Here is a 23,171-nt window from a genome sequence, read left to right on the forward strand (position 1 = left end):
AAATGTGTTCTATCTGTCACCTGCAGACACAGATTTGTTTCTGGTATAGATACAGATATAAATGCAACACAGCTCATCCATTGCCTAGGACACAATTCTGTTCAGTTCTTACCACTGAGCAGGCTTGATACAGGGCAGACTCTTGATACAGTCCCTCTCTCCCTCCTTGGTACTGAGTACAATGTACTCTGGCACATGAGACGGAGGTAAATGTAGTCTCAGTACAGATTTAAACTGGTTTAGATGTACACAAATCAGAACTACGACATCACTCTGGAATTGTTCCCACTTTTAACACAGACCTTCATTGAAACTGTCCTCGCTGAGGTCATCATTGTTCTCAAGGATTATGGTTAAAGTGCTTGTGTCGCCACTTCTGTCACCATCAGTGTCATTGTCTGTACCAATACAGTACCGTTAGGAGTGATTTAGTTTACATCATCATTGGATTCAAGGTTTTCAACTGTAGTGGAGATAATAATAATAATAATAATAATAATAATAATAATAATAATAATAATAATAATAATAATAACATGTTTTTGGTGGAACTTTTACAAGCTCCATAATATATATTAGTCAAAATCAGCATAAACAGTAAATGTATCAGATCATTTAACAGATTTCTTACACTTACACAAACACACACTCACACCATAATAAAAAGAATAATGCATCCAAAACCATTAAGCCAAGGTTTCCTGAATTACCCATTATATTTCAAGTAAACCTTGATTTATGTTTTTGATCTTTTCATGTAATTAGTTATAGAATATCATTTTACTAACAGCTTTAATATGTTTATGATTCTTTTTTTTTTTTGTACAACTAAAATGGGAACAACATTTATATTGGCAGGTAGTAATCAATGTAATCTATTTTATGTCTTTACAAGGCTTTAGGAGGGAAAGGAAGCTCTGGGAGTGTTGCAGGCACTAAAAGAGGAGCCTGAGCGGCAACTAACCCAGAAACAACTCAGAAAAAAGATGATGAATGAAGACGTTCTGGTGAAAAAAACAAAGAACTGGTGTAAATACGCTGTAAAATGTGACAGAGTGTTTATCTTCCTAAAGACCATCAGGATGGGACACAGTTACACATTCTGTTAGATTAATAACTGAGATTTTAACGTCTCCCACAGCGGAAGGAACGACATAAGTCACCATGAAAAATCAAGCGCCACAAATATATACACTCCTTTCAAAAAGTTTAAAAAGATGTAAAGTCTGCAACAAATGTGTCTAATAAGTCATTAGTGAATACCAGAGAACCACATGAGTGAGTATGAGAAATTATAATTAAATATATAATGAAAATAAAATGTTAATGTCTGACTTAAAGACAAGCAACGTGAAATGAACAGTAAATGTACAACGTGTTGACTTGTTTGTGAACTGTATGTATAATAAATAAACACATGTGCTTCATATACACATTTATGTTTTTATTTAAACTGTTTTATAATTTAGGAATTAGGGCTGGACGATATATCGAGATTCAAGATGTATCGAGTTTTCTATTTAGGTGATATAGAAAACTATATTTCATATATATATATATATATATATATATATATATATATATATATATATATATTACATTATGTATCAAAATACTAGTTTTAGGAGTCGCTGCTTTTACTTCTCAGAACAACATGTAAAGCTCAGTTAGATGATTAATGAGTGACACATATTGATCATCTGTTTGTTAATAAATGTCACTGTGTAGCATTTTGCATCAGCAAATTTAACCCAGAATTTTCTTTCTGATTAGACTTTATTTGATAAAATTATCTAGATTTATATCATATTTCACCATTTAGAGAACATATAATGAGATATGTGTTTTGGTCCATATCACCAGCCCTAGTAGGAATGTTCACAGTATTGTAGTGGGTGCCAGTAGTGGGCGCCAGAAAATTTCACTTATTTTCAAATCCAAAACTTGATAGGTATCATGTGATTTTCATCCTTTAAGTGATCACATGATCATATGCAGGTGTTTTTATATTATAAAATGCTTTAGAAGCACCACTTCAGTCCACATAAAGCTACAATCTGGAATAACAGCTGTATTTTATACAAGAGGAAAACTTTATTCTTTAAAGATTGGATTGAAAAGGGACTATAATACATTTAATGGATGACAATGGTAATATTTACAATCATTGTGATTTTAAAGATAAATGTTCTCAGAAACAACATTCATTAGTAGTCAGGGCTATTCCTATTGCCTTGATTCATTTCATTAAAGGAATATTACAGTATTCATCAGTATCCACAAAGATCAATAAACTGTTCATTGGAAGTTATTGTTTTTAGACACTGTTATTTATTAAACTATGTTTTCATCTTCAAGTAAAGAGACAAATAATATCTTCAAACTATTAGAAAACAGACATTATCAAAATTAGGACAAATATTTATAATTTCTTTTATTTCCTAAAATGAAATAGATTAATTTTAAAACAATGAATGATGTTTATCCATGTAAATATATTTTTAATGATTAGGTTTAATATGGATGATTACAGCTGCATGTTTAGTCAAACTAATAATGAAAGTCAACAACACGTCTTTTTTTCCTGTTCTGTGGTGAAGAGGTTTTAGGAAAGAGTTGATGATTGGCTGCTCACACACACTGTGATACCTGGCTTTGATTAGCATTTGGTTACATTTGCTTTTATTTTGAAGGACAAGGATGTGGAATTTGTATGTAGCAATTTGATAATATTTAGAAAAAATAAATGTAGATTTTTCAAATATCCCAAATTTTAAAGCTTTTAAAATTGATCTTAAAAATTTATTGAAGTCATTGAAACATTACAAAACAGAAGCGGTATCAGATTGTCCAAAGTTGCAATGTACCCTTCAATAATAATAATAATAATAATAATAATAATAATAATAATAATAATAATAATAATAATAATAATATTGCTGCTTGGATATGGTGTGATGTTTGTATATTAATGTAGACTGTACAAACTGATCAAAAGACAATACACAACATTAACAATAATTAAATAAACAGAACGTTTAATAAACTAAAATAATTAATTTAACAAAAGGTTTAGAGGAGACACATTTTACATTGTTTATAAATATTTTCAACTCATTTATAAAATGTGAAAACAGCTTCATTTTGAAATATCTACATTTGTGTTTTACCAAAAAATAACTTTTTTCCTTACATTTCAAACTTAATCTGAAAACCAGAATCCAGAACCAAAATATAATCCTGTAATGAAATCCATAACATAATTGTGTATTTATATGTACAAAAAAACAAAAAAAAAACAAAGCTCAACTATGAATATAAATATCACAAAACCAACAGTTACCCAAATAAATGTTAAACATTTGATGTAAGAAATCATTACATGTGTAGATATTATTTAACATTTTAAAATGACTTTCTTTAGCCTTCAGCAAACACAAATATATCATCAGAATATTTTTACTAAAATCAGAGTTAATAACTTTTAAAATATAATTTATTTTCAAAGGAAGAGGAAGAAAAACATTATGGTTCAATGCTTAAATAATTTTTTTTTCTTAAAAAAACAAACAAACAAAAAAACAACATTTTTTTAAACAAATTGTTTCAGAGAACAAACCATCATAATTTAATCATAAAATTATTTCTACTCAAATTTCCTCTGGATCCATTAAATCATCCACAGACCAAATCCTTCAGGCTGTAACTACTTTATTCACTCTTAAATCACCATTAAACACATTTATTCTGTCTGGTTTGTCAATAAGGTTTATAAAAAGTTGGTTGTGACGTCATGGCAAAAGTTGTAAGTGGTTGCCAGGTTGAGTATTTTCCCGCTGATTGTGAGATTATAAAATAACTAACTTTTAGTGAGTTTAACGTATAACAGTTTAACGTTGGTTAAAGGTGATATTTATGTTTTATTTGTATGATGAACGGATGGTTTTTGGGGCATTTCTGTGGATATTCAACATATTTTATGCGGGGAATCGTCGGTTGTATCTGGCAACCAGCTAGAGTCAGGAACAAAGCAGTGAAATGGAGGACGGACAGAGCTGGATGATGACTACCGTTAAACTAGAAGAAGAAGAGGAAAAGGAACAAATATTATTGAGGGAAGTGAAGCTGAGTATGAGTAAGACGGACAGTGATGATGATGATGATGAAGGCTGCAGGAGGAAAGCTGTGCTGGAGGAGCTTCGTCATCCCGACCATGTGTGGGACGGAATGTTTGCTCCAAAGATGGAGAAAAGCGGAGAAGAAGAAACGGAGGAGTTTTCAGATGTGTGCTCTGTGAAGGAAGAGGTTAGAACACTCCGTGTGTTTCCATTCATTCACTCACTCACTCACCACATTCATCCGCTGTTACACACACACTGGAGACTAGTTTAACTGGTGACCCACTTCATTCACACTCACATTTCTCTATCAATATGTGACGATGTAAAGGTGGAACAACCTGTGTGTACTCAGTGGAACACAGAGAACAAACTACAGAAAAACACACTTTATGTTAATGAGCTAAGGAGTGGGCAGGGACCGTCTACAAAGTCACACCCCCAAAGGAAGCGTCAACAATAACACCAATAACCCTGTGGACAGTCTTTATTAGGGCTCTCTATTTACTATAGCAAATATAGTTAAGAAGATACTTTATCTGATTTATGTTTTCATAAATATACAGTATTAATGTCATTAATTAGTAATAACTAAAAAAAATAGCTGTAGTACCCTGAGAACAACAACATCTAAGTACTACAGAAGAAATATTAACAAAGATACAGTTTATTATTTTTATTTTGTTATTGTTTTATTTAAAGTTTGTAAATAACCAATACTGTAATTAATAGTCATTTCATCTATTATCCTGTAAACCCGGTTCTCCACTGGTCTCAACCTGTGACCCACATTTTGCCACAGTCATTAAATCACGACCCACTTTTTTTTAGAATTCAACCAACCAAATATAGGCTTTCAAAAATAACTGTCGACAACACACATGCATTTAACAGCATACCTATCAAAAGAAAAGTTTATTTCAAAATAAAAGACAAGTCCAACATGAGAGACATTAACTTAAGTATTTATTTATTTTGACCAGCTGTCCGTGACCCACTTTTGGATCCTGACCTAAGGTTTGCCCCAGAAAACATGCTAAGTCTGGGGGTAGTGAAGCCCACCACGCTTAAAAAAAAATAAATAAATAAATAAATAAAAAAATGTTAAAAGTTGAGAGGAATTTTGAAATAATGACTTAAGTGATTTTATAAGCCATTTATTAACGATACTTAAACATAGAGTCTTACAAAAAGGCACAATCTTGAAATACAGTTTTAACAAACACAAAAAGCAGCAGCATCTCCTGCAGAAACAGGTGCAGCCAAACCATCTGATATGAACATGACAGAAGTTGTTTTGCTTTCTGTTCTAAATAAAATGTATCTATAAATACTTGGTATATCAGTGATGACAATGTTGATCATTACTTCATTTAATAGTAAGTGTTGACTTTCATTAAATGTTGTCTAAGAATACATATTATTCCTGAAACAACATTCAATTCATACATTGTAAATGAAAACGTAGCAGTAATACAATAATAATGAATAGATGTGCAGCGCTCCAGCCAATGTGATTAAGACGTGCTTTTTCAAAATGTGGTTCACAGTTGGAGATGATACCACATGTTTTAACCCAGACATTATATTTAATTATCACAATCCTGTTTCTTACTACAGTATATATTTATAAAGCAAGGTGTGTGTGTCTCTCAAATATTATATATCTTATCTGTGGATAAGTAGAGCCCTATAAAATACATTTTTTAAATTCTGTTTTTTTAGAAACATTTATAATTTCTTAAAGAAAATGTTAGTTTTTAACTAAATGTATGTCAAAAATAAAATAAGATACAATTAAAAGGTAGATGTAAGTTGTAGTGACATGGATTATTCTGAGTGCTCCTTTTTAATTATTTATATGTTATATAAAGATGTATGAGAACAACATTAATGTCACTATAGTTCCTCTCAGGCATCAATGGTTTACTGAATCTGATCAGGTTTAATGATTAAGGCTCAGATTAACCTGAGACTTTCAACATGGCTGCTGCTTGGTTCAAAGGTGTGCAACCTGCAGCTGTACCATTTGTCATCACATTTGGTTCCAACAACTTCAAACTGGACGGTACCAACAACAAAAGGAGCGCTGACTGCTGAGTCTGCAGTAAACAAATCAAAGATTGATATTGTAATAGCCTGTTTAAAGTGATCATATAACAACCAACTAATCAGTACTGGTACTGTATGCTAATACATAAAGGAGTGATAATAATACAGTCAATACTTTGAATTTCTTAGATATAACTGTGCAGTATTCTTCAGAGACCAGATAGCAGCAGATGACAGAAGATTCATTACAACCAGAAGAGACAGAAGACTTTTATTTTGTAGACTTGAGACTTGACTTGGACTCGTGACCAAAGACTTCAGACTTCTTTCTTTCTTTCTTTCTTTAACATTTATTATTAGAATGATGTTTATAAATTTACTGGACACTTTGAGTTATTTTAAATAATAATACCATAGCCAAATGTTAATATCCATGTAAAATAATACATACAATAGTACATCTTATTTTTTAGGACTTGCACAAAGTAATATGTTAGCATTAATTGGTCAAAGTTGTTGTCTGTTAATGGTTAAATAGTGAACTATGATCATCCCTGATTTAAAAGAATGTTTTTAAACTGTTTTAAAGATGTTTTTTCCTCTTTTCTAGCAATGCATGTCTAAACGTTTTGATGGATCACAACAAGCTTTGGATCTGAACAGTTTTCACACAGACACAGGTAACCACACCACATCTTTTGGCCTTAGATTATTCACAATGTTGACCACTTCCTTTGACATCTCAAAGGAAACACCTTGGATTGTGAATGTGTTGTTTTATATAGTGGAAGTATTTATCAATCACTGCTTTTTAAAACACAATCTAAATGGTTTGTGTTACTGGGTTAACAGGCTGGAAGCACCAGGTGATACTTTTATATACAGTTTACATTTTTAGTGGTTAGAATTATTATTCATTGATTACAGTTGGTTTCATAATGTATTATTATTATTACTTAAAATGTGGTTTAAATATTTAAGATCTTAAGAATTGTGTTGTTTCATTACAACGTATGACTTGTAATGATTAGGGTTTGGTGCCGAAACCTGGAACGAGAATGGGAGCAGTTCCCATGGAAACGCTAGTAAGCGGGCCCAATAAGAACAAAGATGTCGGTGTCACACATTACTTGACACACATGACGTTGTTGCCGCTGCTCAGATCATTGATCAATGACCTCATTTCTAACCGTAGCACATACACAAAACACGGCCTGAAAGAAGGTGCGTGACATTATCCACCATAAATAAATGAATGTGTGGGAAACGCTGATGTTAAGTTTATCTAATAATAGTTTATTTGTTGTTTTGAGTTAAATGTGTTAAATTTGGCTCTGGAAATAAAAGGGCATTTTGATATTTTGAAGTTAGTTTAAAATAATGATTAAGCACCAGAAGTGTTGAAAAAGTAGCGAGTAGTAACCGATACCCAACCCTAGTAATGATGGAGCCCACCTGATGTTTGTCTTGTTTTTTAACTGTCCTAGTGATGCGTTTCCATCTGCTGACGCACACACGACTGAATGTAGTGACGTTCCTCAACGAGCTGCCATAAACTCAGCATGACATCATCTCTATCACCGTGGACGTAAACGCCTACACAGTGAGTTCACGTCTGATCTGCCACACACTGAGTTACATCATTTATGTTGTTCACTCTCAGCCAAACTGCTTTGTTTTCACAGAATACGCTGCTGTCATTCACAGTGGGCGGAGTCTTCAAAGAAGGTCAGTATCTTAGTCGTCATGGTTATAAGAAGATCCACTACAACTCATCTATTCTCACTAATGCTTTCCTGGCTTTTTCAGTTGTTGTAGATGATAAATCTAAAGAATCTACAAGGTTTTCATCACAGTTCCAGCAGTGGATTCTGGGTAGGTTACACACGTAAAACCAAAGTGCTCATTATCAGCTGTAGCTTCAGATAATGCTTGCCTCCACTAGTATGACTGGAATGAACAAACAGTAAATACTGTTTCACCACATGTGTTTTCTGTGTATTCCTATATTTACCTAATGTATATTTATTTGTCCATAAAATAAAATGATAAACAATAATGTTTTTACACAACAACCATTGTTATTGTAGAGATTACTAGGGATGGGCACCTTTCACATTTAAACCCATACTCATTACTCGTAAATCAGTATCGGTACTCAACGATACCACTTTTTATTACTTTTGTGTGGTAGTAAATATTAAATAATATAATCTCTAAATATTCCAGTTATTACCATATTTATTTCTCATATCAATAATAATAATAATTATAATAATAACAAACAACTTTAATAAATATATCAAACCAACATCTGTTTGTATTGTAGCAACAATATAATTATAATTGCTTAATTGATCATTAATTACAATTATAGCATAATTATAATTGTAATTTTAAAAAATCTGTTGCTGTCATTGTAATTAGATTGTAATTGAGTTCAGATAATTGACTATTTAATTGTAATTGCCATGAAAATTTTATAAAAATTGTCAATTATAATTTAAGGCTAAACTGGTAAACCATGTTACAGTTCTATATGTACAGCTCTATACACATGTAGTTAACAATATGTTTCATATCAAGCTTTCACATATTTTATCATTTTAAAAATATTAAAACCTATATTTTCATTGATTAGGAAGCTTATTTCTAATAGATAGGAAATAAATGATATGATAGATATTTAGTGTATGAGTGTTAACTTTTATTAGGTTATTTATTTCAGGATCAGTAATTGTGTTTAATTGTAATTGGACTTTAGTAATTGAGAATGTAATTGTAACTGACTTTCAGAGGACAAAAAAATCATTGTAATTGGATAAAATGTAACTGTCATCATGATTGAACATGAGTAATTGAAGATGTAATTGTAACTGAATAATGTAATTGACCCCAAACCCTGCTCACAGTCAAACTAAAGATGAACTAAGGCTTAGGCTGTGTTTGAATAGTCCCTCCTATCTCCTTTCCTATCCACTTTTCCTTAACCCTGTGGAAGATGTCATGGACTTAAGGAAAGGTGTTAGGAGAGGAGTTAGGAAAAGGTGATCACGTTTGTTTTGACGATCAGACGCACTTCCACTAGGTGATGTAATAATCCTACGGCCACGCCTCCTTTCCTCAGAAAACGCTCTTTTATCACAACCACCACTTAAACACTTCCGGGTGTTAAAGGACAGTGGATAGGAAAGGAGATAGGAGGGACTATAGGGACACAGCCTTGGTGTGACCTACATTACTGTAATATTAACACCATAGAAAGTCTCTAACCTTTGAACCCTGTGGTCCTCGTTCATACTTGAACAGTTTGTGCATCATCAACGACCAGCTCTTCATTAGAATGGCTACAACGGAGCAGATCAGCAGAGCTTTTGTGCCCCGCCCCCTTCCTCCAGCCCAGTGCCCACCCTCACTGCCCCACAGCAGGAGATGCTCAGCACCTTCTCCCTGAAGTCAGACATGAACCTGGAATGGTCCCTGAAGTAGGTGTCCTCTCCTAATGACGTCTACCAGACTAGGATGAATGTCACAGCTCACTGGTAAACACTGTGTGTGTGTTGCAGGTGTTTGCAGGACAACAAGTGGGACTTGAACAAAGCAGCACATATCTTCACTCAGTTAAAGGTGACACGACTCTAAACAATCTACGTCATGGTTTAAATGTGCTGATGTCTAAAGTAGCAACTGTTTCTGTTTCAGACGGCGAGAAAGATCCCAGACGTGTCGTTCCTAAAGTAAAACGTCTTTGTATTTTTGTATTAAAGGGGACATATGATGCTAAATCCACTTTTTTAGCCCTTAAATGCATTTTGTTGTATATTTAGATTGTTTAGAAGCACAGAAAAGTTCAAATTAATCTCTTCAGGTCCTCCGTTGATATCTTTATATTCTGTTTTGGTCATATTTTTCAATCTGTTTCGATTTTTCGATTCTCTATTATGTTTTTTGAACAATAACGTCAGCAGAACTGCCAAATTAGGACATCGACTCCAGGCCCAACACTTCGAGCAATCCACCATTTTTATTTCTCGCTTTTATTTTGTAGTCCAAGCTCCAGGATGCAGAAGTTACGAGAGGATAAGTCAAAATGTTGGGTTGTTGGATGTAGTAACCCACACGCTTCATTACACCGTCTCCCAGCATCAGAACCTTTTCAAAGTGTCTGGTTGAGTTTTATTTTTTATAGAAATGTACCACATCTGTGGATAAGGTCATTTTTGTGTGTGTGAAGCACTTCAATGATAACTGCTTCATCAACCTCCACCAGTATAAAGAAGGATTTACAGAAAGACTTTGTCTGATTGAGGGTTCAATTCCTTCTATCTTTGGAGACGACGAACAGAGCACTTCAGTAAGCTGTAAATAACGCTAAAAAGTGTGATGATAAGACGTCCCTGTCATTGTTTTGTTAGCATTAGCAGTTGCACCGTCTTCATATATTAGTGCTGTGTGCTCGTTTTAGATCCTTGATGATATGGCCTACGTGATTTAATTTAAGTCTAAAGTTTTCATTAGTCATTTCATTTTGACGTTTTTTGTCTCTGAAAAGACTGTATTAAAATGCATTTTGTGACGTTAGCTTGGCGCTAGCGTTAGCTCGGTGCTTGTGTTAGCTCACTTGTTAGGGTTCTGCAGGTTCATCATCTTCATTTTCATCTCGCTCCACTGGGTCAGACTCTGGCTGGAACATGTAAGGCTGGATGGACAAGTCTAACGTTGTTGACATTGTGTAAATAACGTGTGAATAAACTTTTTCTGCGCCGCTACATAGCCGTATCTCTTCTATCAAACTACAAAAATGGCTGAGCAGGGTGGAGTTGAACCTGGAGAGGGGGCGGGGTATGAAGTGTCTCATTTGCATTTAAAGAGACCACACCAAAACGAGTTGCTCTTAGAAGCACATCAGAAAAGGGGTGGAGCTATAATAATGAGGAATTCAGACCCAAGCAGTGCAGTTCCGCTTTATATAGACCACAACTGTATGATTTATATGTAAAAAGGAAGGATTTAAAACCATGTTATGTCCCCTTTAAATAAAGTCAAAGTGAACTCATGTGAAGCGTTTTATCAGATATTTGACCTGAATACTGTTGGTAGTGAGTGTTTTTGATAGATTACGAAGGAGGATTGTAGTCAGTAAAAAAAAAAAAAAATCTTTTTTTCAAATAATTTTTTTTTAAATCAGTTTTCCAAATGATTATTTAATTCTTTTTCTGATTTTTTAAAAAATTTAAATCCGTTTTTTGAATTATATTTTTTAAACTGTTTTCCGAATATTTTCCACAAAAATCGGAGCTAATAACTTTTAAAATATAATTTATTTTCAAAGGAAGAAGAAAAACATTATGGTTCAATGTCTGCTTAAATCATTTTTCTCTTTTTTAAAAAACATTTTTTTTTTTTTCAAATAAAGTAAAAGCAACTGTGGATTTAATGTGATCTATAGTGACTTTACTCTCACTGCTCATTAAATATGTATTAATTAGATCTTTTTTTATAGTTTCAGAGAACAAACCATCATAATTTAATCATAAATTAATTTATACTCAACAAATTTCCTCTGAAATCCATTAAATCATCCACAGACCAAATCCTTCAGGCTGTAACTACTTTATTCACTCTTAAATCACCATTAAACACATTTATTCTGACTGGTTTGTCATAAAGTTTATAAAAAAGTTAGTTGTGACGTCAGCGCAAAAGTTGAGTGGTTGCCAGGTTGAGTATTTTCCCGCTGATTGTGAGATTATAAAATAACTAACTTAGTCATCAAACAGTTTAACGTTGGTTAAAGGTGATATTTATGTTTTATTTGGATGATAAACGGATAGTTTTTGGGGCGTTTCTGTGGATATTCAACATATTTCATGCGGGGAATCGTCGGTTGTATCTGGCAACCAGCTAGAGTCAGGAACAAAGCAGTGAAATGGAGGACGGACAGAGCTGGATGATGACTACCGTTAAACTAGAAGAAGAAGAAGAAATATTATGGAGGGAAGTGAAGCTGAGTGAGACGATGATGATGATGATGATGAAGGCTGAGCTACGTCATCACGACCACCTGTGTAAAGGAATGTTTGCTCCACGCTTGGAGAAAAGTGGAGAAGAAGAAACGGAGGCGTGTCCGTCCAACCCAAGTATATAAATCAGCGCCACCCAGCGGCAAAACCTGGTGTTTTTCAAAATAAGTTAAAACATCTGTCAATAAAAAATAAAATGTAAATAATTCCTCAGGTTCAACCAAACATCACTGGATTTATTTAAACAGTGTTATTTACTATTTATCACAAAGTCAGCATATTACTATTTTATTTTGAAAAGTTTTGTAGATAAATAAAAAATCTTTTTATTTATATAACTGGTTAAGATACGTCAGCTATTCTCAACTGGTGGGTCTGGAAAGTAGGTCTTGAACATGTACTGGTTGGGTCGCAGACCGCTAGTCAAACATAAATAAATAAATACATAATGTCTCTCATTTGGACTTGTCTCTTAATTTGAAAGAACCTTTTTTTGACAGGCATTCTGTAAAATGCATGTTGCACATGATATAGATTTAGATTTAATTTTTTTTACATATGTGTGTTTTCAGCGGCTATTTTTGAAAAACTAAATTTGTTTGGTTGAATTCTAAAAAAAAAAAAAAAAAAGTGGGTCACGATTTATTGACTGTGGTAAAATGTGGGTCCCAGGGTGAGACCAGTTGAGAACCTTTCAACATTTTTCAGTTGCAATTACGTTTTCAATTACAATTAATTTACTATTACAGTGACCAGCAGTTTTGTGATTTGAAATATAATTGAATAATTGTTAATTACAGATGTGTAGAACTGTACATAGAACTGTAACATGGTTCCCCAGTTTTGCGTTCAATTGTAATTGACAATTTTTATAGAATTTTCATGCCAATTACAATTACAATGTCAATTATCTGAACCCAATTACAATTTGATTGGAATTACAACAGCAACAGATTTTTAAAATTACAATTACCATTATAATTACGCCATAATTCTAATTAATTATCGATCACATTTTTACTGAAACGTTTATGAATGTGTGTTGTTCCTTTAAGAAAATTTTAAAAAATCTGATCATTGAAATAACAAACATTGCCAGTTGAAGGAGTGTGTTAAATTTTTAAACCAAATATAAATAACTTTTATCATTATTATTATTATTATTATTAGTTTTATTTTCTATTAGTATAATCATATTATTTTAGTATCTATAAGTATTTTCTTAACGTGTTATTTGCTGCTGGTATATGGATGAATCCATCTTGACAAGCATGTTACTAGTGTGAACGTCTAAATCAGGGGTTTTTTAGGTAATTTTTTGCAATTAACATTTAAACACACCACAAAACAGTTAAATATTTACATTTATACTATAACAATATTTTCAAAATGTCTTACGGTTGTTTCCATTTAAAATATCATGGCAGAATATTATTAGTTTTAAAATTTTCGATGCTGGCATTAGGGGAAGAATGTTTGTATGGATTAAAGAGTTCCTTAATGGTAGAACAATACGCCTCAAGGATCTGTAATTAGCCCTGTTTTATTTAATGTAATGATAAATGGCATTTTTCAGGGTGTTAATCCAGGTTTTGGAAAATCCCTGTTTGCAGACGATGGCGCTATTTGGCGTAGGGGTAAAAATACAGAATACTTAATCAAGCAAACCCAGGTAGCCCTGGATCAAGTAGTACACTGGGCAAAAATGTGGGGTTTTAGGATTTCAGCATCTAAAAGTAAGTACATGATCTTTGGCCTGAAAAAGAAAATTCCACAAATGACTTTGTATTTATATGGAAACCAATTAGAAAAGGTAAAAGTGTTTAAATTTCTCGGAATGTGGATGGATGAGAGGCTAACATGGAATACGCATATTGAAAAGACTGTTGGTAAGTGTGAAAAAGTTGTAAATGTACTTCGTAATTTGGCTGGCAGTGACTGGGGAGCAGATAGGTCAACTCTGATTATGATTTATAGAGCAATGATAAGATCTGCATGAGATTATGGTTGTTTTGTATTTGGAGCTGCGGCAAAAACTGTGTTACAAAAGCTGGACAGAGTTCAAGCAAAAGCCTTAAGAGTGTGCAGTGGAGCTTTTAGAACCACACCCATACCTGCACTGTTGGTTGAAATGGGGGAAACATCTTTAAAAATTAGAAGGCAGAAGCTGGGGCTCCAGTACTGGGCCAGACTAGCAGGACTGCAGCATAAATCTGCGGCCAACTGCCTCTTGGAGGATTGTTGGGAGTTTGCAAAAAGGGAGGGAAAAGCGCATTTTTTGAGACATATTTGTCAGCTGGCTGGTAACGTGGGTTTGGAGAACGGGAGTGTTGCTGAGTTAATGTGGTCCCCTGTCCCATTCTGGCTTTTGCCAGAGCCGGACGTTCAATTGGGCATGCTGGGGCTGGATAAGAGTTTTGTTTGTGGCCAAGTAAATGAATTTGTGGCTCTAAATAAAGAAACGGCCTGTCACATTTTTACAGATGGGTCTAAGGATCCGAGATCAGGAAAAGCCGGTCTTGGAGTCTACATTATGAATTATGAAATTGGGAAAAGTATGCGTGTATCTGATTATGTATCTGTGTTCACGACTGAGTTGTTAGCCATTAGGTGGGCTTTAGATTGGATTGAACGAAATAAACCTGAGATGTCGTATATATATTCGGATTCCATGGCTGCCTTGCAGGCAATTTCTGACCATCCCTCCGGGGCTAGGATAGATACTGTGGTAGAGATTTTGTGTTGCCTTCACCGGATAGAGTTGATGGGGTCTAGTATTGTTTTTTCCTGGATCCCATCTCATGCAGGTATTGTGGGGAATGAAGCTGCTGATAGGCTAGCAAAGAAGGCTCTTCTCGAGACGGAAATTGAATATGTGGTCCGATTGGGGAAGGCTGAGTGTGTCAGTGTTTTCAAAGCTACTGTGTATCAGCAATGGCAAAGGGAGTGGGAGAATGAGTCTAGAGGGAGGCATTATTTTAAGTGTCAACCTTGTGTGCAGGGCACTAGACTCCTGTGGGCAACTTGCCGATCAAATCAAGTTAAGATAACCAGATTAAGACTGGGGCATTGTGGACTAGCTGCATTTTTAAATCGAATAGGCAAACATCCGGATGGATTATGTCAGTGTGGTCAACTTGAGACTATTTCCCACGTTCTATTGGCCTGTGGATGTTATTCTGTTGAAAGGGGAACGTTATTTAAAGAACTTTCAGCTCTTGGGCTGACAGTGTTTTCAATAAAGTCAATATTTGCATCAAGAACAGAGTCGATTTTAATAGATAAGGCAGTCGTGAGATATCTTCAATCTTCCAACCTCTATTTGAGAATCTAAAATGGAGTGACTCTAAGTGAACAGAAGAGGGCAGCATTACGCTTCTTTTAGTGTACAGCCTGCCGGAAACCATTAGAAGAAGAAGAAGAAGAAGACATTAGTGTGGACTCACTTCCTGTTTCCGCTCATACGTAATCTGGGAGAAGACGAGTGTGTATCGTGGTTCCTACTCTAACACTCTACATGTACTTTACAGGTTAGTGCTTGGTTTAAAACAACTGTTAATGAAAGCTTTAGGCTTTGTATTACTTTATAAGTCACTTTGTTTTGATAAGTTGTGCAACTTGTGATGTCAGTTTTATAGACTTTAACAGCGGTAGAGCCGAGCCGCCTCACCACGGTAGTATCGCGATATTTAGTGTAATTCCCGCTATAGTTAAAGGTATTGTGGACGATGTTTAAAAAAAGAAACGCCTTCTCCACATTTTGAAAAAAAAAAAAAAAAAAAAAAAAAAACGCGCATGCGCAACACGCCTACGTGTGCGGGAGAGCGTGCACGAGCCCCGTTGTCCTCGTGCACAGCTCTGTTTACAAGTTGGTGTGGACATCGGTCATACAAGCTTACCTTACAAAAGAAGATTTGCACTTTTCCCACTATGTCAGACTCTCCACCGGTAAGTGAAAATCTATTTTCAAAGGACCCGGTGCGCACCGGGCACGAGCACGTACGACGGCCTTTAGTAAACATGATTGACAATTAGGAGGACCAATAGTCTTGATGATCCACCCGGAAGCTAAACATCGTCTACAATACCTTTAATATATGTAGCTAGAGGCACCGAAGGGTAACTGAATTTTGCACTATTTACATGGAAACCTATAGCACATTAAAGCTGCAGTATGTGTCAATTTCTGTTGTTACAATAAGTCATCTGGAAATATAATAAGCAGTTGTTACATATGGTTTTGGATAACAAAAGATGAGTGAACATGGAATTGCACTTTATTCTGATTTAATTCATCATTGTTTGTACTGGATATTGAAAGCACTGAACTGTATTATTGTAAATGAGCTTCAAAGAGAGAATTAATATACGCAATCTGGGAAAAGACGATTGTGCAGCGTGGTTCCTACTCTTATACTCTACATGTACTTTACAGACATTCTATTTGTTAACGTGGACACCGTGCCAGCCGGGGCCCGTAACATAAGCACACAAATATGGTACAGATTTCATTACAGGATTACATTTTTGGTCTGGATTCTGGTTTTCAGAATAATTTTGTGATGAAGAAAAGTGTTATTTTTGTACAACTACATTTTTCGTTCACAAAAGTAAATATTTAAAGCTGCTTTCACATTTTCTAAATGAGTTAAACATGTTTTTAACTCATTAAGTTAGTGGATCAAAAGTTTTAATTACAGTTTTTCCAATTCTTAATATAATGTACATAATGTACAAATATTTTAAGTGCCAAAAAATACAAATATAATATAAAGACAGGGATACAAAGTGGTGGATTGAGCGGTGCTGTTCTAATCTACTCCCCGACAAAAAAATTAAACATCTGGCACACACACACAGCCTACTCAAAGGGTAAACAAACAAATAAATAATAAATAATTTTTTTTAACTAAAATTTGCTAAATAAAAGTCGTTCTTATCTACAAATTCGATGAATCGATTAAATCGATTTTTTTTGTCCAGCCATAGCTAGAGGCACAGGAGAGTAACTGAGTTTTGTGCTATTTACATAGAAACCTATAGCACATTAAAGCTGCAGTATGTGTAAATTTCTGGTATTACAATCAGTCATCTGGAAATGTAATAAGCAGCAATTACATATGGTTTTGGATAACAAAAGATGAATAAATATAGAATTGCATTCTATTTTGACTTAATTTGTCATTGTTTGTACTGGACATTGAAATGTATTGTAAATGAGCTTTTAATATAACCCTTAGTAAGATAATGTACTTTCATGTGATTAACTGAATTTATAATGTTCATGTTTTTAAAAAAAAGTTATTTTAGTCTCAGTCTTTTTACTTTGTTTAACTAAAGTGGTGTAGCATTAGCATCACTTGCTACATAACAAGGCATCATATCAGTCTAGTGATTTGTTTGTTATTGAGTAACACACTCATAATAATAAAATCCTACTTTAAACAGTGTTTAAACGCCTCATTTCACACAGTTTATACAATCATATCCTTTATAAGATAAAACGTTACTGCTTTGGTTACATTAGGCCTGGGTGATATTACGGAGCGTATTTCTGACCTGTTTAAGCACTTAATAATTCTTTGGTGTCTGTAATGCTGACATGCTGACTAGTAGTGGTGCAACGGATCCAAAAACGAACGGTTCTGATCGTATCACGGTTTTGATTCACGGATCAGATCATTTTTCTGATCAGCAGAAAAAAAGAAAAAGACCAGACGAATAACTTTACTCTCCATTTATTTAGTAGAACACTTAGTGCAACATTTCTCTGCTCATTAAATACAAACAACATTTAACTTGAGGTGTCAATCCAATGCTTAAATAACATTTTTAATCATATAAAGTGTAATATAAGGCATGATACATCATCCTTTAAACAGGTAATTACCTGTAATTACATACACATAAGTGTATGGTAATTACAGGTAATTACCTGTAATTACTATACACATAAGTGTATGGAGAGAAAAAAACAAGTTATGACGCCTTTTTTAAACATGGAGAGTGAATTAAAAACTAGTCTATGTCCACATCATCAAAAAAAAGCAGATCTGAGTTTATAATTTAAATTTCCTACAATAGTCAAGGATGGCCATCTGGACTAGAGCTAATATTTATTTAATAAGAGCTTTAATTGGTCAAAGTTGTTGTCTGTTAAAGGTTAAATAGTTAACTATGATCATCCCTGATTTAAAAGAATGTTTTTAAACTGTTTTAAAGATGTTTTTTTCTCTTTTCTAGCAATGCTTCTTTCTTTCTTTCTTTCTTTCTTTCTTTCTTTCTTTCTTTCTTTCTTTAACATTTATTATTAGAATGATGTATAGGAATTTACTGGACACTTTGAGTTATTTTAAATAATAACACCATAGCCAAATGTTAATATCCATGTAAAATAGTACATACAATAGTACATCTTATTTTTTAGGACTTGCAGAAAGTAATATGTTAGCATTAATTGGTCAAAGTTGTTGTCTGTTAATGGTTAAATAGTTAACTATGATCATCCCTGATTTAAAAGAATGTTTTTAAACTGTTTTAAAGATGTTTTTTTCTCTTTTCTAGCAATGTATGTCTAAACGTTTTGATGGATCACAACAAGCTTTGGATCTGAACAGTATTCACACAGACACAGGTAACCACACCACATCTTTTGGCCTTAGATTATTCACAATGTTGACCACTTCCTTTGACATCTCAAAGGAAACACCTTGGATTGTGAATGTGTTGTTTTATATAGTGGAAGTATTTATCAATCACTGCTTTTTAAAACACAATCTAAATGGTTTGTGTTACTGGGTTAACAGGCTGGAAGCACCAGGTGATACTTTTATATACAGTTTACATTTTTAGTGGTTAGAATTATTATTCATTGATTACAGTTGGTTTCATAATGTATTATTATTATTACTTAAAATGTGGTTTAAATATTTAAGATCTTCAGAATTGTGTTGTTTCATTACAACGTATGACTTGTAATGATTAGGGTTTGGTGCCGAAACCTGGAACGAGAATGGGACCAGTTCCCATGGAAACGCTAGTAAGCGGGCCCAATAAGAACAAAGATGTCGGTGTCACACATTACTTGACACACATGACGTTGTTGTCGCTGCTCAGATCGTTGATCAATGACCTCATTTCTAACCGTAGCACATACACAAAACACGGCCTGAAAGAAGGTGTGTGACATTATCCACCATAAATAAATGAATGTGTGGGAAACGCTGATGTTAAGTTTATCTAATAATAGTTTATTTGTTGTTTTGAGTTCAATGTGTTAAATTTGACTCTGGAAATAAAAGGTCATTTTGATATTTTGAAGTTAGTTTAAAATAATGATTAAGCACCAGAAGTGTTGAAAAAGTAGCGAGTAGTAACCGATACCCAACCCTAGTAATGATGGAGCCCACCTGATGTTTGTCTTGTTTTTTAACTGTCCTAGTGATGCGTTTCCATCTGCTGACGCACACACGACTGAATGTGGTGACGTTCCTCAACGAGCTGCCATAAACCCAGCATGACATCATCTCTTTCACCGTGGACGTAAACGCCTACACAGTGAGTTCACGTCTGATCTGTCACACACTGAGTTACATCATTTGTGTTGTTCACTCTCAGCCAAACTGCTTTGTTTTCACAGAATACGCTGCTGTCATTCACAGTGGGCGGAGTCTTCAAAGAAGGTCAGTATCTTAGTCGTCATGGTTTTAAGAAGATCCACTGCAACTCATCTATTCTCACTAACGCTTTCCTGGCTTTTTCAGTTGTTGTAGATGATAAATCTAAAGAATCTACAAGGTTTTCATCACAGTTCCAGCAGTGGATTCTGGGTAGGTTACACACGTAAAACCAAAGTGCTCATTATCAGCTGTAGCTTCAGATAATGCTTGCCTCCACTAGTATGACTGGAATGAACAAACAGTAAATACTGTTTCACCACATGTGTTTTCTGTGTATTCCTATATTTACCTAATGTATATTTATTTGTCCATAAAATAAAATGATAAACAATAATGTTTTTACACAACAACCATTGTTATTGTAGAGATTACTAGGGATGGGCACCTTTCACATTTAAACCCATACTCATTACTCGTAAATCAGTATCGGTACTCAACGATACCACTTTTTATTACTTTTGTGTGGTAGTAAATATTAAATAATATAATCTCAAAATATTCCAGTTATTACCATATTTATTTCTCATATCAATAATAATAATAATGATAATAATAACAAACAACTTTAATAAATATATCAAACCAACATCTGTTTGTATTGTAGCAACAATTTAATTATAATTGCTTAATTGATCATTAATTACAATTATAGCATAATTGTAATTTTAAAAAATCTGTTGCTGTCATAATTGTAATTAGATTGTAATTGAGTTCAGATAATTGACAATTTAATTGTAATTGCCATGAAAATTCTATAAAAATTGTCAATTATAATTTAAGGCTAAACTGGTAAACCATGTTACAGTTCTATATGTACAGTTCTATACATATGTAGTTAACAATATGTTTCATATCAAACTTTCACACATTTTATCATTTTAAAAATATTAAAACCTATATTTTCATTTATTAGGAAGCTTATTTCTAATAGATAGGAAATAAATGAGATGATAGATATTTAGTGTATTAGTGTTAACTTTTATTAGGTTATTTATTTCAGGATCAGTAATTGTGTTTAATTGTAATTGGACTTTAGTAATTGAGAATGTAATTGTAACTGACTTTCAGAGGACAAAAAAAATCATTGTAATTGGATAAAATGTAACTGTCATCATGATTGAACATGAGTAATTGAAGATGTAATTGTAACTGAAAAATGTAATTGACCCCAAACCCTGCTCACAGTCAAACTAAAGATGAACTAAGGCTTAGGCTGTGTCTGAATAGTCCCTCCTATCTCCTTTCCTATCCACTTTTCCTTAACCCTGTGGAAGATGTCATGGAGTTAAGGAAAGGTGTTAGGAGAGGAGTTAGGAAAAGGTGATCACGTTTGTTTTGACGATCAGACGCACTTCCACTAGGTGATGTAATAATCCTACGGCCACGCCTCCTTTCCTCAGAAAATGCTCTTTTATCACAACCACCACTTAAACACTTCCAGGTGTTAAAGGACAGTGGATAGGAAAGGAGATAGGAGGGACTATAGGGACACAGCCTTGGTGTGACCTATATTACTGTAATATTCACACCATAGAAAGTCTCTAACCTTTGAACCCTGTGGTCCTCGTTCATACTTGAACAGTTTGTGCATCATCAACGACCAGCTCTTCATCAGAATGGCTACAACGGAGCAGATCAGCAGAGCTTTTGTGCCCCGCCCCCTTCCTCCAGCCCAGTGCCCACCCTCACTGCCCCACAGCAGGAGATGCTCAGCACCTTCTCCCTGAAGTCAGACATGAACCTGGAATGGTCCCTGAAGTAGGTGTCCTCTCCTAATGACGTCTACCAGACTAGGATGAATGTCACAGCTCACTGGTAAACACTGTCTGTGTGTTGCAGGTGTTTGCAGGACAACAAGTGGGACTTGAACAAAGCAGCACATATCTTCACTCAGTTAAAGGTGACACGACACTAAACAATCTACGTCATGGTTTAAATGTGCTGATGTCTAAAGTAGCAACTGTTTCTGTTTCAGACGGTGGGAAAGATCCCAGACGTGTCGTTCCTAAAGTAAAACGTCTTTGTATTTTTGTATTAAATAAAGTCAAAGTGAAGCGTTTGATCAGATATTCATTCATTAGATATTTTTCTATAGTTTCAGAGAACAAACCATCATAATTTAATCATAAATTAATTTATACTCAACAAATTTCCTCTAAAATCCATTAAATCATCCACAGACCAAATCCTTCAGGCTGTAACTACTTTATTCACTCTTTTATCACCATTAAACACATTTATTCTGACTGGTTTGTCATAAAGTTTATAAAAAGTTGGTTGTGACGTCAGCGCAACAGTTGAGTGGTTGCCAGGTTGAGTATTTTCCCGCTGATTGTGAGATTATAAAATAACTAACTTAGTGATCAAACAGTTTAACGTAGATTAAAGGTGATATTTATGTTTTATTTAGATGATGAACGGATGGTTTTTGGGGCGTTTCTGTGGATATTCAACATATTTCATGCGGGGAATCGTCGTTTGTATCTGGCAACCAGCTAGAGTCAGGAACAAAGCAGTGAAATGGAGGACGGACAGAGCTGGATGATGACTACCGTTAAACTAGAAGAAGAAATATTATGGAGGGAAGTGAAGCTGAGTGAGACGGACAGTGATGATGATGATGATGATGATGATGATGATGATGAAGGCTGAGCTACATCATCATGACCACCTGTGTAAAGGAATGTTTGCTCCAAACTTGGAGAAAAGCGGAGAAGAAGAAACGGAGGCGTGTCCGTCCAACCCAAGTATATAAAGCAGCGCCACCCAGCGACAAAACCTGTTGTTTTTCAAAATAAGTTAAAACATCTGTCAATAAAAAATAAAATACAAATAATTCCTCAGGTTCAACCAAACATCACTGGATTTATTTAAACTGTGTTATTTACTATTTTTCACAAAGTCAGCATGGTACTATTTTATTTTGAAAAGGTTTGTAGATAAAGAAAAAGGCTTGAAAAATCTCTTTATTTATATAACTGGTAAACACTGGGTAATCTACGTCAGCGATTCTCAACTGGTGGGTCGGAGCTCAAAGTGGGTCTTGAACCTGTACTGGTTGGGTCACAGACAGCTAGTCAAAAATAAATAAATACCTAATGTCTCTCATTTGGACTTGTCTCTTAATTTGAAAGAAACATTTTTTGACAGACATTCTATGAAATGCATGCTGCACATGATATAGATTTATATTTAAAAATGTTCTATATATATGTGTGTTTTCAGATGCTATTTTTGAAAAACTAACTGACTGTGGTAAAATGTGGGTTCCAGGGTGAGACCAGTTCAGAACCCCTGAT

At 34.2% G+C, this 23,171-nt stretch overlaps 1 protein-coding gene across 2 annotated transcripts; it reads left to right on the forward strand.

The window, feature by feature from the left end:
• The first annotated feature begins 4,120 nt into the window (after positions 1-4,120).
• LOC114459224 (uncharacterized) lies at positions 4,121-21,932 on the forward strand. 2 transcript variants are annotated; one of them, XR_003673276.1, is made up of 9 exons: positions 4,121-4,135; positions 14,797-15,723; positions 18,758-18,827; positions 19,635-19,750; positions 19,833-19,875; positions 19,957-20,022; positions 21,455-21,630; positions 21,712-21,772; positions 21,848-21,932. XR_003673276.1 is itself a non-coding variant. In XM_028441551.1 (8 exons), exon 1 carries the CDS (start codon positions 14,589-14,591, stop codon positions 15,525-15,527), a length of 939 nt encoding a protein of 312 aa, XP_028297352.1. In that variant the 5' UTR covers positions 14,586-14,588; the 3' UTR covers positions 15,528-15,723; positions 18,758-18,827; positions 19,635-19,750; positions 19,833-19,875; positions 19,957-20,022; positions 21,455-21,630; positions 21,712-21,772; positions 21,848-21,932. The 2 variants fall into 2 exon arrangements, 1 of the variants encoding a protein (XP_028297352.1); XM_028441551.1 differs by lacking the exon at positions 4,121-4,135 and having other exon boundaries at positions 14,586-15,723.
• The last annotated feature ends 1,239 nt before the right edge of the window (positions 21,933-23,171 follow it).

The sequence above is a fragment of the Gouania willdenowi genome, unplaced genomic scaffold (assembly GCF_900634775.1).
Source record: "Gouania willdenowi unplaced genomic scaffold, fGouWil2.1 scaffold_275_arrow_ctg1, whole genome shotgun sequence".
Taxonomy (NCBI): Eukaryota; Metazoa; Chordata; class Actinopteri; order Blenniiformes; family Gobiesocidae; genus Gouania; species Gouania willdenowi.